Raw genomic sequence first — 13,538 nt, 5'->3', positions numbered from 1 at the left:
GCAAAGCACACAACGTTTTTCGTCAGTCCAGTTTGGATTGTTTTGATTTTATAAATCTCTCCGTGCGGAGTGCTCGGAAATAAAAATGGACGCCCCCGCGCCACTCCCCCTGAGGAAAATGGAGTTATCGGATTGCGAACCTACCTTTATCAAGATTGGGGGGTTCACCAAGGATTTACTCAAACAAGAGGATGAAGAGTTGAGTGAAAAGGTGGAAATTAAAGAGGAACTTTCTGTAAAAAAGGAGGAAATAATTCCAACCGAGCAGATTAAACAAGAGTCCCCCCCACAGATAAGCATTCCCATGGAGCCCCCTTTACCCCTCCCCAGCGACCTGCCCCCACCCCCACCGCAAGATTTTAATTCCTCCACCACCCCCAAAATAATGATCTTCCGCCCGACCCTCGCGGAATTCAGTGACTTCTCCAACTACATAAAATACATGGAATCCTGCGGTGCGCACAAAGCAGGGATCGCAAAGGTCGTCCCCCCAAAAGAATACGTCCCCAGGTTCGACGGGTATGGGAACATTGATAACCTGCTTATCCCCGCTCCGATCTCTCAAGTCGTCACGGGGAAGCAGGGTTTGTATCAACAGATCAATATTCAGAAGAAACCCATGACCGTGGGGGAGTTCAGGGAGTTTACGGAACAGGAGGGGTGAGTGGTTTATCTTATTCCCCTTAAGATAAGCTTTGATAACCACTAATAACTTATTAATTTCCAGCAACTGCACCCCCCCACACTTCGACTTTGAAGACCTGGAACGTCGCTACTGGAAAAACATAATGTACAAGAACCCGATTTACGGCGCGGACGTCAATGGTTCGATAACCGACAAAACCTGCAAGATCTGGAACGTCAATAAATTAGGGTCGATCCTGGACTACGTTGAAGAAGATTATGGCGTCGAGATCTGTGGGGTGAACACGGCTTATCTTTACTTTGGAGCGTGGAAGACGACTTTTTGTTGGCACACGGAGGACATGGAGTTGTACTCGATCAATTATTTGCACTTTGGGGCTCCGAAGACGTGGTGAGTGGGGGGATATTTTTTTTGGGGGGGGGGATTTATTGGGGAATAATTAACTTCTGATAATCACAGGTACGCCATCCCCCCTGAGCACGGTCGGCGGTTCGAAAGACTCGCCCAGAACTTCTTCCCCGATCGGATGAAGGAATGTCCTGCGTTTCTTCGACACAAAATGACCCTGATCTCACCCCAGATTTTGAAGTCGTATTACATCCCCACTGATAAGGTGGTTATCTTAATATCTTATTGCTTATCTTAATATCTTAATTGATAACTATTAATCCCCCGCAGATAACCCAAGAATCCGGAGAGTTCATGATAACCTTCCCGTTCGGCTACCACTGCGGCTTCAACCACGGTTACAACTGCGCCGAATCCACGAATTTCGCCACCCCCCGGTGGGTAGAGTACGGAAAACGTGCTTCAAACTGTATCTGCCGCACGGACATGGTTCGGATCGACATGGAAACTTTTGTGAAGAGGTTTCAACCGGAGAGGTACGATTTGTGGATGCAGGGGAAGGATTGGGGGGCTCATCCGGAGGATCTGGGGGGGAGGAAGTGGGCTTGTGGGAAGTGCGTGGGGAATAATGGGGGTGGGGGGACGGGGGGGAGTAAGGGGAAGAAGAAGAAGGTGGAGGGGGGAGGGGAGTGTAGTTCTGGGGGGAGTTTAGGGGGACCGGGACAGAGGTTGAGGCAGGTGGTGAGTCAAGTTGGAGGGGATGAACAAGATGAGAGTGACGATGGGGGGGAGGAGGAGGATGGGTTTTATGACGATGATGATGAGGGGGGAGTTATCAGTGGGGGGGAGGAACCAGCGAAGGGTGAGCTGTTTAATGAATTTAATATTTCGAGCAGTTTTAACGTTAATTTATTATAGGAACGTCCCCCCAGAAACGTCCCCACCACGACGACTTCAACGATTCCTCCAGCTCATCCTCAGACCCCGATTTCAACCCCTACGCCGACGAAGAAGAGGACGGAATCGTTCGAAAAAAGCGCAAGATATCGCGGAATAATAAACAGAGGAAGAGTTTCACTTGCAATTTCGACAACGTTCCTTTGTTACCCGGGCAGAAGAAGATGAATGCTCCGATTGATAAGGTTGTTCAGGGGTTCGAGAGGATCATCGAGGGGAAGGGAACGGAGGGTGGAGGGGGAGTGGGGGGGATTTTACTAACACCGCCGAGGTTCGAGTATTGCCCCAGTTATTTTGGTGAGCTGTTTTTCTTTAGTTTTTGGTGCGGTTTTATGCGTTTTTATGCGGTTTTTAATGGGTTTTCGAGCGTTTCTAACGTTTTTTTAATAATCCCCCCAGGCCACCCCCAAGTGACGACGACCCCCCCAACCACAGAATCATCCCCAGAAAAGATCTCATCCCCATCACAAAAGCGCAACTCCTCCCATTTAACCTCTGCAACACCCCCGAAGAAGAAGAGGATCAAACCGGCGGTGACGTCACAACTACCGATTAACATCCTCCCGCACCCCACCACCTGCACACAACCCACCGTACAACCCCTGACCCTCCGCCCCACCTCCATCGAGGACATCGCCACCGCCATCATCCTCGCCAATATGAACAAGCGAAATTAATTATTTACCCACCATCTCGTAAATATCGTTAAATAAATCAAACATAATTATTATTCAACGGCAGCAACGACACCTTCTTTCTCTCCACACTCTCCCAATTCTTGGCATAATTATAGCAAAACACCCCCCCCACGGCGACCCCCATCCCCACCCAATTACTAAATCCCACCTGATTCCTAAACACCACCACACTAACTCCAATGATAAAAATCCTCTTACTCGCATTCGCCACCGAGTACCCCAGCGGACTCACCAAATTCAAAAAGCTAAATGCTAAAATATTCTGTAGAAAACTTAAAAAACCGTCGAAAAAGAGGTAAAATACTATTTCCACGTCGTAACTTATGTTGAAATCGAGGAGGAACCAGACCGGGGTGAAAAAGAGGAAGCTCAACTTGGCTAAAATGAAGAGTAGTTCGAACTGGTGGAGTTTTGTTTTTTGGAGGACTTGTTTTGAATAAATGTTTTGGAGACTAAAAGCTAGTGTTGATAGGAGGGCCGTGGTGAGTCCAATTAAGTTGAAGTTCATCTCGGTGATGGAGGCGATGGAGACTCCGGTGATTATGGGGATGAGGGAGAGGTAGGTCAGGGTGGAGTGGTGAGTCCCAAGGAGGAGGCGCGTCAGGGTGATAGTGAAGAGAGGCATGGTGGCTTTTACTGTGGAAAATTTAGAATTTTATTAGTTTTCGGTATAAATTGGTAATGATCGGAAAGGGGCGGCTCCACGGATGACCCTTTCCACCGTGACCAACGCCAGCGCCGGTGAAGTAGAGCCGCCCCTTCTTTAATTAAATCCTTACCGGTATGCGCATAACTCACTGGGACCTTCCAAATGGAAACGTGGCTCGCCACTGAGGCCAAAAACTTCCCCACCGCCAGTGGAATAATATAATAATTATAGACACTCTTCGGAACAGTAATTCCCAGCGGGGCCCTCTCCAGATACCACCTTATCAAAGGATAGGAGTAGATGGTGATTGAGAATAGCTGGATTAACGTGAGGGTCAGCGGGTGAGGGTAGCGGGTGAGGAGGTGCTTTCCTACGGAATTTGGAATTTATTTAGCAACTACTAACTCCCATGTGAAAGAGTGTAAATTACCAACGACATTGTTCAAACTCGAACTGGAATACCACGCGAAGCAGAGAACGCTGATTTTCACCCATTTTTTAGTCATTTAAAATGGTCCGACCCTATTTAATTATCTCTCCTCTCTACTAATGGACAGATGTTCCTGTAGTGAAAGTGTCAATCCGTAAAAAAACTCAACCATCCCACACCACACAGCAATTCCTTCGGGGCGACATGATATTACAATTTTTTATTAACAAATATATTCACAAAAATTTATATAAACCGTTCCCCACAAATTCCCCACGCCTCACAAAAACAAAAACAATTTCATAAATACCTCACGTGACTTTACACTAAATAGAAAAAGACCAAGAAAAACCACACTACTAAAGACTACAACTCATCATGAGCCCCCTCCTCCTCATCATCCTTGTCCTCGTCGTCTTCCTTCTCTTTCGCGGCGGCTGACTCGGCTTCCGAGGCTTTTTTGTCCTCTTCGTCTTGGAGCTCCTTCATCTTCTTTTCCTTTTCCTGTAGAGTTATTCAGTCAATTAGCATAAATAACTGGTAATTCCTAAAAAATCACTAAAGTAAGTACTCACCACCACCTCCTTGACCCTTTCAATCTCCTTCTTGGCAAACTCGACGTCATCCGTGACCAGGACATTATCAAAAATCGTCCCACTCTTCACCTGCCACAGGTCCAACCCGATCCCGCAAATCGCAGGGTAGCGGTAAATCTCTGAATCAGGCTTGTATTCTGGGTTGTCGATCTCCGGGTGGATCCAGGCGCCTTTGTAGCTTGGGTTGTCGATCTATAAATAATTCCTTATGTTATTTCCACCAGAAACACACCTCACCCATAAAAAAAACTATCCCATACCTGCTTCGGCTTCCACTCCCCCTTGAACCCTGGGTTATCAATCATGGGAGGCTCCCACTCCCCATCCATCTCATCATCCCAATCTTCCGGCTTCGTCGCATCCGGATCCGCAATGTGCTCTGGCTGCTCCCAATCCTCGGGTTTGGAATCATTTGGATCATCAATAGTAGCACGGTCGTCCCAGTCCTCGGGCTTTTTCGCCTCTGGGTCCTTGATCTTCTTTGGGGGGAGGAAGTTCCAGTCGTCCTCGAGGTTTCCGGACTGGACAGAGTCACCATCGATCAATACTTGGTAGGTCTGGTCGGGTTCGACTACGAGGGTGTAGACGTGCGTGTGGACGTCGTCCTTGCAGCGGATGTCCCTGTGGATAGAGAAATTAGTGATTAATTTAATAAATTAGCGATAAATTACACGTCAGAAAATTAAACTCACTTGTTAATCAGATGATTCTTCCCCTCATAATTGAAAATAACATGAACCTTCTTCGTCCCCGGCCCGCAAATGTCCGGTCCGAACATGACTAAATAAGGAGTCTCGCCATGCATCTTCTCCGGCTCGAAGTTACAATCAAACAATTTAATATAACCCCCGCCGCAGTCAATGTTCTGCTCGTGCTTCACGCTGAATTGGATCACGAGGGGCTTCTTTTCGTTGGAAAACTCGGGGAACTTGGTCGAAAGGGCGTAGAAATGGGCGTCCTGGGTGGTTTTTATTCCTGTGGAAATTAGTTATTAGTTTTTTTACTACTTTTTATGAGAGAGAGTATTTACCTTTGTCCTCCGCATCCCCAAAGAACTTGCCCACGGTTTGTTCGAATTTTCCGAAAACCTTGTCGTCGTGCTTGGAGGTGAGCCAGGAGGAGCTCCAGGAGTCTGCAAAATTGGAACACTTATTTCCGAACTTTTCTACTAAAATTACTGTCCAACTTACCATCGTCAAACTTCTCATGGAAAAAGACCTCCCCGCTGACCACACCTACGAGACACACCCCGAGGAGTAATTTGAAATTCATAATTCCCGAGAGAGAGAGAGAGAGAGACTTCACTTGGAGAAAACTTGGAGAAGAATGACCACAAAAAATACACGCTCGTTCAAGTCGATTCAGCTCACCGGTGCTGGTCGATTTGGATTGGCTGGAGGGAATGCGGAGGCGGAGTTAGGGTTTCACGAGGGGTGGTTGGTATGTTTTCTAAATTTACTGTTTTTTGTGGGTTTTCTGGGTAGTTTTTTGTTTGTTTTTAGAGGGGGTGTGCCTAAGGATTATTTTACACATGGGGAAATTTATAAATAATTTTAAAAAACAAAATAATCCTATGAAAACCTCAAAAACCTACAGAAATAAAAATATATATCAAGCACCCCTCGTATCCCCCAACCACTCACCCAATGAAAAACAGCCAACGAAAAGGAAAAGGGCGTTGCCCAATTCCAACCAACCAATCAAACCCAGCCACCAAAATAATCAGATAAACACTAAATTGTCATGACAAATTTTATTTATTTATTCCCCCACCAAAAAAACAATTAAAAATCTGTACAAAAATAACCACCATTAAAATCAATCAATTAAAAAACTGAATAGCATCAAAATCCTCGCCCCAAAATTTCTTTTCAATTTTTTCCCCACCACCAATTTGACAATTCTTCTCCTTCAGCGGCGAAAAAGCGATCCTTTTCTTCGCCTTTTTAACCTTTTTGTCCGTAAACGGGGAAGAATCGTATCTCGTCGGAGTTTTAAAGTCAAAATAGTTCTCAACGTCGGAGAAATCCTCCGTTTTGATGTTTAAAGAGCGCGAGGGGGTTTCCACCGAAGGGGTGTTCGTGTTGGAGAGGATGTCCGCGAGGTCTTCTAACTTTGGGGGCGAGTTGGGGTGCGATGCTAAGAGAGAGGAGAGTGAGGATAAAGCGAGACGCAGGGGAGTTGGTGTGGAGGAGTTGGAATTTTGATGATGGTGAGGAGGGTGGGGAGGGGTGGACATGAGGAAGTGTTGGCTGGTGGATGGGTTGGTGTTTATTGGGTTAATGGGGGAGGGGTGGAGGGGCGAGAGGAGCCAGTTTGTGGAGGTGCTCGTGGATGATGAGGGGTATGGGGTAGAGTGGATCTGCTGGTTATTCAGGAAAAAATAGAAATTATTACTAAAAATCTTTACTAATTTCCACAGAAAAAGGTTAATCTCACCGCTGAAAACTCCTCATCGAAGAACCCCGAGTCCAAAAACTGAGGCTCTGGATTAACCACTTGCGTCAGGTCTTGTTTTTTGTTTTTCCTTCCGGGTGGGCGGCCTAAATTCACGATTTTTAATTAAATTTTCCATTAGAATCACTCTCTTAACAACGACTCACCCTTGGCTCTTGTAGTCCCCCCACCTCCCCCACTCCCCCCCAGCACCCTCCTCTTAATCGTGCTGTTCCAGTGATTTTTGATGGCATTGTCCGTCCTGCCCGTGAGAAATTTAGCGATCCGACTCCACTGGTTCCCTAGTTTGTTGTGGGCGTTGAGGATTATTTCGTCCTCTTCTTTCGTCCAGGGACGCTTGTTTATGTCAGGGTTCAGGTGGTTGTGCCATCTGAATGGGGGGTTAATAAGTGGTTAATTTACTTATTTATTAAGAGGTTAATATGGTTAATAACTGGTTATTAGTTCCTATAGAATAATTAAATTAATGAATTAACCTCTCCCTGCACTGCTTCCCAATCCTCCCGTTCAAATGCCTCGCGATGAGTGTCCATTTCTTGGCCCCATGTTTCTCCACTAAAGAAATCACTAAAGAATCCTCCTCTGGGGTCCACTGGCCTTTTATCAACGAGGGGGACAGGACTTTCCACCATCGCGTGGCGCACTGCATCTCCGACCTTTTTTAATTTTATTTAATTAATTAACCTCCCAAAACCTAAAAATAATCATTTACCGATCCGGAAACTCCAAAGAAATTTGTGAAAAATTCGGATTCCCCACCACCGACGTCGAAGAGGTTAATATTAAACTGCAAATATATTAATTTTTATAAAATCGTCACCATGGCAACAATTAAAAAAACTCACCTTTTCAACTTTTCATCCTCATCCCGTGACCACCTCCCACGATTTATTTTTTTCTGTTGTTTTTTCTTTGGTTTCGTGGTTGTTATGACAACGGGTTTTTCTTCCGTCGTTTCCATGACAACAATTTCCTCTTCGGGGATCCAATTCACTAAAAACACTTCTTCACTCATTGTTTAAAAATTGTTGTTGCTATGGAAATTCCATAATTTTACTTGACAAGAAGAAGTTGCTCCTCCAGTTGCAGAGAGTGGACTGAAAAAAGTGACCGTTGGATTTTTGGATGGAGGGAGAGAGAGGGAGGGAAGGATTTGCGCGGGTAGGGTGAGGTGAGATTTAGGAGGTTGTCATGGAAACAGAGAGTTGTTGTCATGGAAATTTATTTCATTTAAAAAAATAATTGTCATGGAAATTATAAAAACACAAAAAAATGTCACAACTGAAAAACCCACCAGGCGACGAAAAACCCGGCTAAAAACAGAAAAATCTCTCCGAAATAATCGAAATAGATAAATTTAAATTTCTTCCAATGGCACAATAAAAAGGATAAAATTTTAATTTTCAAGGCGGAGTAGGGCGGGTAGCGGAAGATCCCGACCTGCAATTATTTTAAAGATATTAATAGGTTGCCATGGAAACGAAAATTAGTAACTATAGCAACTCTACCTGATCCCCAATCCATGAATAATCCCTGTAGACGATCCCTTTAAAATGGGTAAATTCATCGAATCCGAATTTTCCATGGTAATATCCGTGACCGGATTCGCCAATTCCTCCAAACGGCAGCTCGTCAACTAATTTTAATTAATTTAGTTAAAAATTCCAATAAAAAAACCACTAAAAATACCCGCAAATTGCACGATCGTGTCGTTAAACGCCATGGTTCCGGACTGGGTTTCGTCCCGAAATCGCTTCATGGTTGCCTTGGAAGCGGAAAATACGTACAAACACAGGGGTTTGGAGGGTCTACAATTTTAATTTTTTAAATTTTTAATAAAAATCACCACGGAAACGCTGAAAATACCTCGAATTGATAAACTCAATCGCTTCGTCTTCACTCTCCACGTTGTAAATTGCCAACAATGGACCGAAAATCTCATCCGTCATTATTTTGTCCGTTTCCTTGACGTTTACTATTTTTATAAAAATTAATTTCCATGGCAACCAATTATTTCATAATAAAAAAACTAACCCACAACACTGGGCTCGATCCACAACTCTTCCTCATCCCACTTGCCCCCCAGCCCGACCTCGCCCCCACTCAGCAACAAATCCTTAACCCTATGGAAATGCCTCAAATTCACGATCCTCGCCAGGTCCTCAGCCTTTTTCCAGTCCGGTCCGTACCATTCGTCCATCGCAAGTTTAGCAGCGGTCAAGAATTTCGTTTCCATGGATTTCGTGCAAATCACGTAGTCAGGGGCCACGCAGGTCTATAGGATATAAAATTTCCATGGAAACAATATTATAATTTTTAAATTTCCATGACAGCCCACCTGCCCCACGTTAATACACTTCCCCCACATGATCCGCTTCGCCGCCATGGTCACGTCCACCGTGGAGTCCAAATAAACTGGACTATAAAAAATAAAAAAAATAAAGTAACCATGGCAACCAAAAAAATAAAAATTACCTCTTCCCCCCCAGTTCAAAAGTACATTTCGTCAAATATTTATTCGCCATTCGATGAATCTCCCTGGCAACGGTAAAACTCCCCGTGTAAAAAATATGGTCAAATTTCTCCTCTAGCAACGCTCCCACGACGTCCGGCCCACCCTCAACAACGGAATAACAATCCGTATCCAAGTAACGTGGGATTAAGGTTGCTATGGTTTTTGAAGAGTGGGGGGAAATTTCCGAGGGCTTAATCACCACGCAGTTCCCACTCGCTATGGCGGCGCAGAGGGGGATTAACGTGAGTTGGAAGGGGTAGTTCCAGGGGGATAATATCAGGACCTGCAATTTATTTTTATTAAATTCAGTTGCCATGGAAATAAAATAAAAAATTAGTAACTACGGACCACCCCCTCCGGCTCCCCCACGATCCCCGCATCGTCCATCGGCATGAGTAAATTCATCTTTAATTTAGTCTCCTTCATCCAATTTTTCAGGTATTTAATCGCCATGCGAACGTCGTTTTTCATGAAATCCACCTCGTATAAATAAGCTTCCAATTTGGATTTATTCATATCGTTTTTTAGTGATGATAAGATCAAGTCGTTGTTTTCTTCATAGAGTTTGAGTAAGTTTTTTAGTTGATTTAAGCGAAAAGAGTAGGGCCTCGTTTTGTGGGCGAGGAAGTGGGTGCGGTGGCGGTGGATGAGCTATTTTTTCCATGGAGATTTTTTTAGAGTTTCCATGGTTATTAAAATTAAAAATTCCATAATAATAAATAAAAGTATACCTCCTTAAACTTCCTGTTGGTGGCCATGGCGACGGCTCGAGTGAAACTAATATTCACAAAAAAAAATTAAGCAGTTGCTGTGGTGACCTATAAATCGTTAACAAGAGTGAGATTGCCGCATTGCATTTCCTGTTATTTCACAATCTCTCTCTTGCGTTGTCATAGTAACGGTGCTGCTAGTTTTTTTGTTACTCTATAGCTTTTTTTTATTAGGGGGTAGGGGTGGTGGTTGTTGTTTAATTAATGTATGTGATGGTTTCTATAGAAATATTCTGATAAGGGTTTAATTTCTATGGAAACGAGATGAAGTTTTGGATTTCCATGGGAAATTAATTAAAAATAAACCGTAGTAACGTTAGAAGTAGCTCACCCTGTAATAATGATTTGGTTATAACTTGCCCCAAAGGTGCAGAAAAATCCAACAAAGTAGATCAATAATTTTTATGCAATAGTGCACCAATGGTGCAGTCGAATTAAACAATATAGCTCAATAATTATTATGCATCGAGGAAAGTCCAAATATTGTGCATCACTGATGCAGATTATCCTACCAACGATCAACGATAATTTTGAAAAATTTATGTCAAAATTGTCTAATAAAATCCGCCGAGTAGTATGCATTATTGGTGCGTTATGCATCCCATCCCCCAATTATTTCGCATCATTTTGTGTTACCGATTGTTAGATACCAACGGTGCTATTAATTTATTAAAAATTCGATTCGGTTTGTTCAATACCAATGGTGCGCCTAACTTATTCAATAATTGTCAAGGGGATTTTTAAATAGCATCAATTGATGCAAAAAACTCGTTAACAGACGGACAGACAGACAGACAGACAGACGGACAAGAGGAATTCAATAGCTCTCATGCTACGCAGGGTGAGCTAATAAAGTAATTATAGTAGAGGTGAGATTATTAAGCGTCTTGAGATTAAAAGTGTTTTTTTATTGGGCAATCAAATTTTTGGTAATTTAAATGGTAATCGATTGGAGTATTAAATTAGAATGCAAATCTTGAGTTGCAGTCAAAATTTGAGACACTAAAATGCAAGGAAAAAATTAAAACGGGAAAATGAGGAAAAATTGGCGTGCTGATTTTTTGGCGTGCCAATATTTTTGCCAAATTTCTAGCGATATTGGCACAGAATTTGGCGTGCTAAAAAATCGGCACAAAATTTTAGCACGAAAAATTGGCATGCTAAAAATGGCACACAAAAATTGGCATAGCAAAAAAACTACATTCTCAAGCTATTTAAATCAGCAAACTCTACGCAAAAATACCCTAATAAAGCCCTCCCCCCAATTAGTAAAAGAAAAAGCCCCAGGGCAAAAAGCAACTGCCCCCTGAGAGAATTGAACTCCCGGCCTCCTGTTTACGAGACAGGCGCTCTGCGACTGAGCTAAGAGGGCTGAGAGAGCTGGAAGAGCTGTTTAGCGGGCATCTCTCTCCCCTCGATTTCTGGATGACTTCAACGCCGGTTATGAAAGTTCTCTTTGGATTAAATTGAATAGAAAGGAAATGGAAATTGTCATGCAAAATTACCTATCGTGAGCAGAGCTGGGATAATCCTGATTAAGGATTATGGATTTTAATCCCGGATTATGGATTATTAATCCATAATCCCTAATCCGGCAATGTGAGATTTTTGTAGATTAATCCCAATCCATAATCCCGATTTTTCTGGAATTAGAATTAATCCGGGAATAATCCCATTTGATTTCATTAATCCATAATCGTGATTACGGATTACTAATCCTGATTAATCCCAATCATGATTACTAATCATGATTACGAATTCATGATTAATTCTCAATCTGGATTACTCAGTTCAATTCCCATAGTTCCATTCATCCCACATAGGAGTGGCAATCCGTCGGATCGGATCGGATTATGACGCCATGGGATTGATCCGGTTCGGATTAAGCAGGTGTTCGGATCAAACAGTCAATCCGATCCGATTCGGATTGATCCGCGGATTTCGGATCAATAACTTGGGATGAGAGCTAAGGAAATAAATTAATAAGAAAAACGCCAAATAATTATCCCTTCCGATCATTTTAGCGACAAATGTACATGCCTTAAGATGCTCAATCCCTTCATTGTCACACTGTTTTTGTACAGTTTCTAAGAATATTTCCCCATATTTCACGTGGAACTGGTAAAAATCCTCACAATTTTGGAACTAACGGGAGGCAACTCTTCAACCAAACAACCCGAAAAAACACGATCTATCGTTCAGTCATCCATTTTAACGAATTTTTAAATTTTTACTATCAAATTCTTTTCCCTGTTCCCTTCACCACGCTCGTTCAGGATCAAACTAACCCACATTTTCAAAACTCGGATATTAATTAACGAACACAATAAAAGAAACCCAAAAAAGGAAAGCTTAGATGAGACTAAGAAGTGCGATAAAAAGTATTTAATAAATTTCTTCTCCAGTCAAGGACATAGAATTTTAATATTTCCAGCATCAGCGCCCCCATTTCATTTAAGCATCACCTAGATACTAAATGGGTTCTGAATTGAGAAGTCGCTGGGTCGACCTTAGCAACTCAACTTTGGGCGGTGGTGGGAGTGGTTTTTTACCACCATCAAAACTTTCTCACTTTTAAACCGATTTTGTCTATTTTAATTTTGTATTTTTATAGAAAATATGTATCAACTTTTTATCCGTGTACTTTTTTCATACATGCCTTAAATTTTTTCAAATCTCCAAAAAACACACTATTGGTTGGGTTTCAATTGAATATCTCATAAACCGTTGGATGCTTCAGGCGGCCAAATCAGGGCTCTACTCGATGTAGCTATAATTAACTCTGGGCAAAATTTCATTAAAATCGGTTGGAAATTGACGGAGATCTGAAAAAATTAAGCTTTTCAAACCTGTAGTGAATGCTTACTTAGACGATTTTATTCCATATAGTAACTATGGCCTCATCTAAGAAAAAAGGATTTGGAAGGATTTGACAGAGTGCTAATAAAAATTGCCAAAAATTGGCATGCTAAAAATTGGCACGAAAAATTGGCGTGCCAAAAAAATTGCTAAAATTTAGCACGCCAAAATTGGCGTGTACCAAAAAAAATGCCAAAAATTGGCACACAAAAATTTATCACGCCAAAAATTGGCAAACACCATGATTTGGCATGCCAAATTATAAATAAAATAAACTTCATGAAAATTCATGAAAGTCCATGAAACCCCAAAAAATCTCCATGACTACAAACACTTTTTTTATTATTAACATTTCATAATAAATATTTACAAAAACTCCTAACCTAAAACCACGCCCCTTTCCACACCCACTTTCACCCACCCCCCACAACTTTTACGGAGGCACATACATCCCACTCGGCCCCCTCTGCTGCTGACTCATCATCATCCCATGCTGCTGCTGTTGGTTGCCATAGTAACTCAGCGCGGGGGGTGGTTGATATGACGGGGGATATTTATTCCCCCCTCCACTGGGGGAAGAATAAGGGTCGGGATATGAAGGGGGGTTGCTATG

General features: G+C 42.7%; 5 protein-coding genes and 1 non-coding gene across 7 annotated transcripts; 1 reads left to right on the top strand and 5 right to left on the bottom strand.

Moving 5' to 3' along the window:
• Positions 1 to 2: 2 nt before the first annotated feature.
• Positions 3 to 2,686, top strand: LOC110859986. The gene is made up of 6 exons (XM_022109027.2): positions 3 to 660; positions 728 to 1,036; positions 1,106 to 1,259; positions 1,325 to 1,856; positions 1,913 to 2,248; positions 2,351 to 2,686. The coding sequence occupies exons 1-6, from the start codon at positions 86 to 88 to the stop codon at positions 2,626 to 2,628; spliced, it is 2,184 nt and encodes a 727-aa protein (XP_021964719.1). The 5' UTR covers positions 3 to 85; the 3' UTR covers positions 2,629 to 2,686.
• Positions 2,648 to 3,868, bottom strand: LOC110859946 (solute carrier family 35 member E1 homolog). Its single transcript, XM_022108987.2, has 3 exons — positions 3,729 to 3,868; positions 3,429 to 3,668; positions 2,648 to 3,285 (listed from the first exon to the last, which is right to left on the bottom strand). The coding sequence occupies exons 1-3, from the start codon at positions 3,802 to 3,804 to the stop codon at positions 2,666 to 2,668; spliced, it is 936 nt and encodes a 311-aa protein (XP_021964679.1). The 5' UTR covers positions 3,805 to 3,868; the 3' UTR covers positions 2,648 to 2,665.
• Positions 3,869 to 3,921: 53 nt separating this feature from the next.
• LOC110859945 (calreticulin) lies at positions 3,922 to 5,674 on the bottom strand. The gene is made up of 6 exons (XM_022108986.2): positions 5,515 to 5,674; positions 5,355 to 5,456; positions 5,017 to 5,299; positions 4,585 to 4,945; positions 4,304 to 4,516; positions 3,922 to 4,232 (listed from the first exon to the last, which is right to left on the bottom strand). The coding sequence occupies exons 1-6, from the start codon at positions 5,594 to 5,596 to the stop codon at positions 4,095 to 4,097; spliced, it is 1,179 nt and encodes a 392-aa protein (XP_021964678.1). The 5' UTR covers positions 5,597 to 5,674; the 3' UTR covers positions 3,922 to 4,094.
• Positions 5,675 to 6,062: 388 nt separating this feature from the next.
• LOC110859942 (transcription factor MYB77) lies at positions 6,063 to 7,993 on the bottom strand. 2 transcript variants are annotated; one of them, XM_022108984.2, is made up of 6 exons: positions 7,627 to 7,993; positions 7,494 to 7,568; positions 7,258 to 7,437; positions 6,928 to 7,151; positions 6,764 to 6,867; positions 6,063 to 6,689 (listed from the first exon to the last, which is right to left on the bottom strand). In XM_022108984.2, exons 1-6 carry the CDS (start codon positions 7,794 to 7,796, stop codon positions 6,147 to 6,149), a joined length of 1,296 nt encoding a protein of 431 aa, XP_021964676.1. In that variant the 5' UTR covers positions 7,797 to 7,993; the 3' UTR covers positions 6,063 to 6,146. The 2 variants fall into 2 exon arrangements, with proteins under 2 accessions (XP_021964676.1, XP_021964677.1); XM_022108985.2 differs by having other exon boundaries at positions 6,063 to 6,686.
• On the bottom strand, positions 7,987 to 10,178 carry LOC110859941 (aldehyde dehydrogenase family 3 member B1). Its single transcript, XM_022108983.2, has 9 exons — positions 10,028 to 10,178; positions 9,645 to 9,947; positions 9,257 to 9,579; positions 9,120 to 9,201; positions 8,816 to 9,056; positions 8,648 to 8,756; positions 8,471 to 8,589; positions 8,290 to 8,417; positions 7,987 to 8,221 (listed from the first exon to the last, which is right to left on the bottom strand). Exons 1-9 carry the CDS (start codon positions 10,052 to 10,054, stop codon positions 8,057 to 8,059), a joined length of 1,497 nt encoding a protein of 498 aa, XP_021964675.1. The 5' UTR covers positions 10,055 to 10,178; the 3' UTR covers positions 7,987 to 8,056.
• Positions 10,179 to 11,366: 1,188 nt separating this feature from the next.
• On the bottom strand, positions 11,367 to 11,438 carry Trnat-cgu. The gene has a single exon. It is a non-coding gene; the product is annotated as a tRNA-Thr (tRNA).
• Positions 11,439 to 13,538: the final 2,100 nt, after the last annotated feature.

Source organism: Folsomia candida, unplaced genomic scaffold, assembly GCF_002217175.1.
Source record: "Folsomia candida strain VU population unplaced genomic scaffold, ASM221717v1 Fcan01_Sc028, whole genome shotgun sequence".
NCBI lineage: Eukaryota > Metazoa > Arthropoda > Collembola > Entomobryomorpha > Isotomidae > Folsomia > Folsomia candida.
This window is presented reverse-complemented; position numbering and strand designations above follow the sequence as displayed.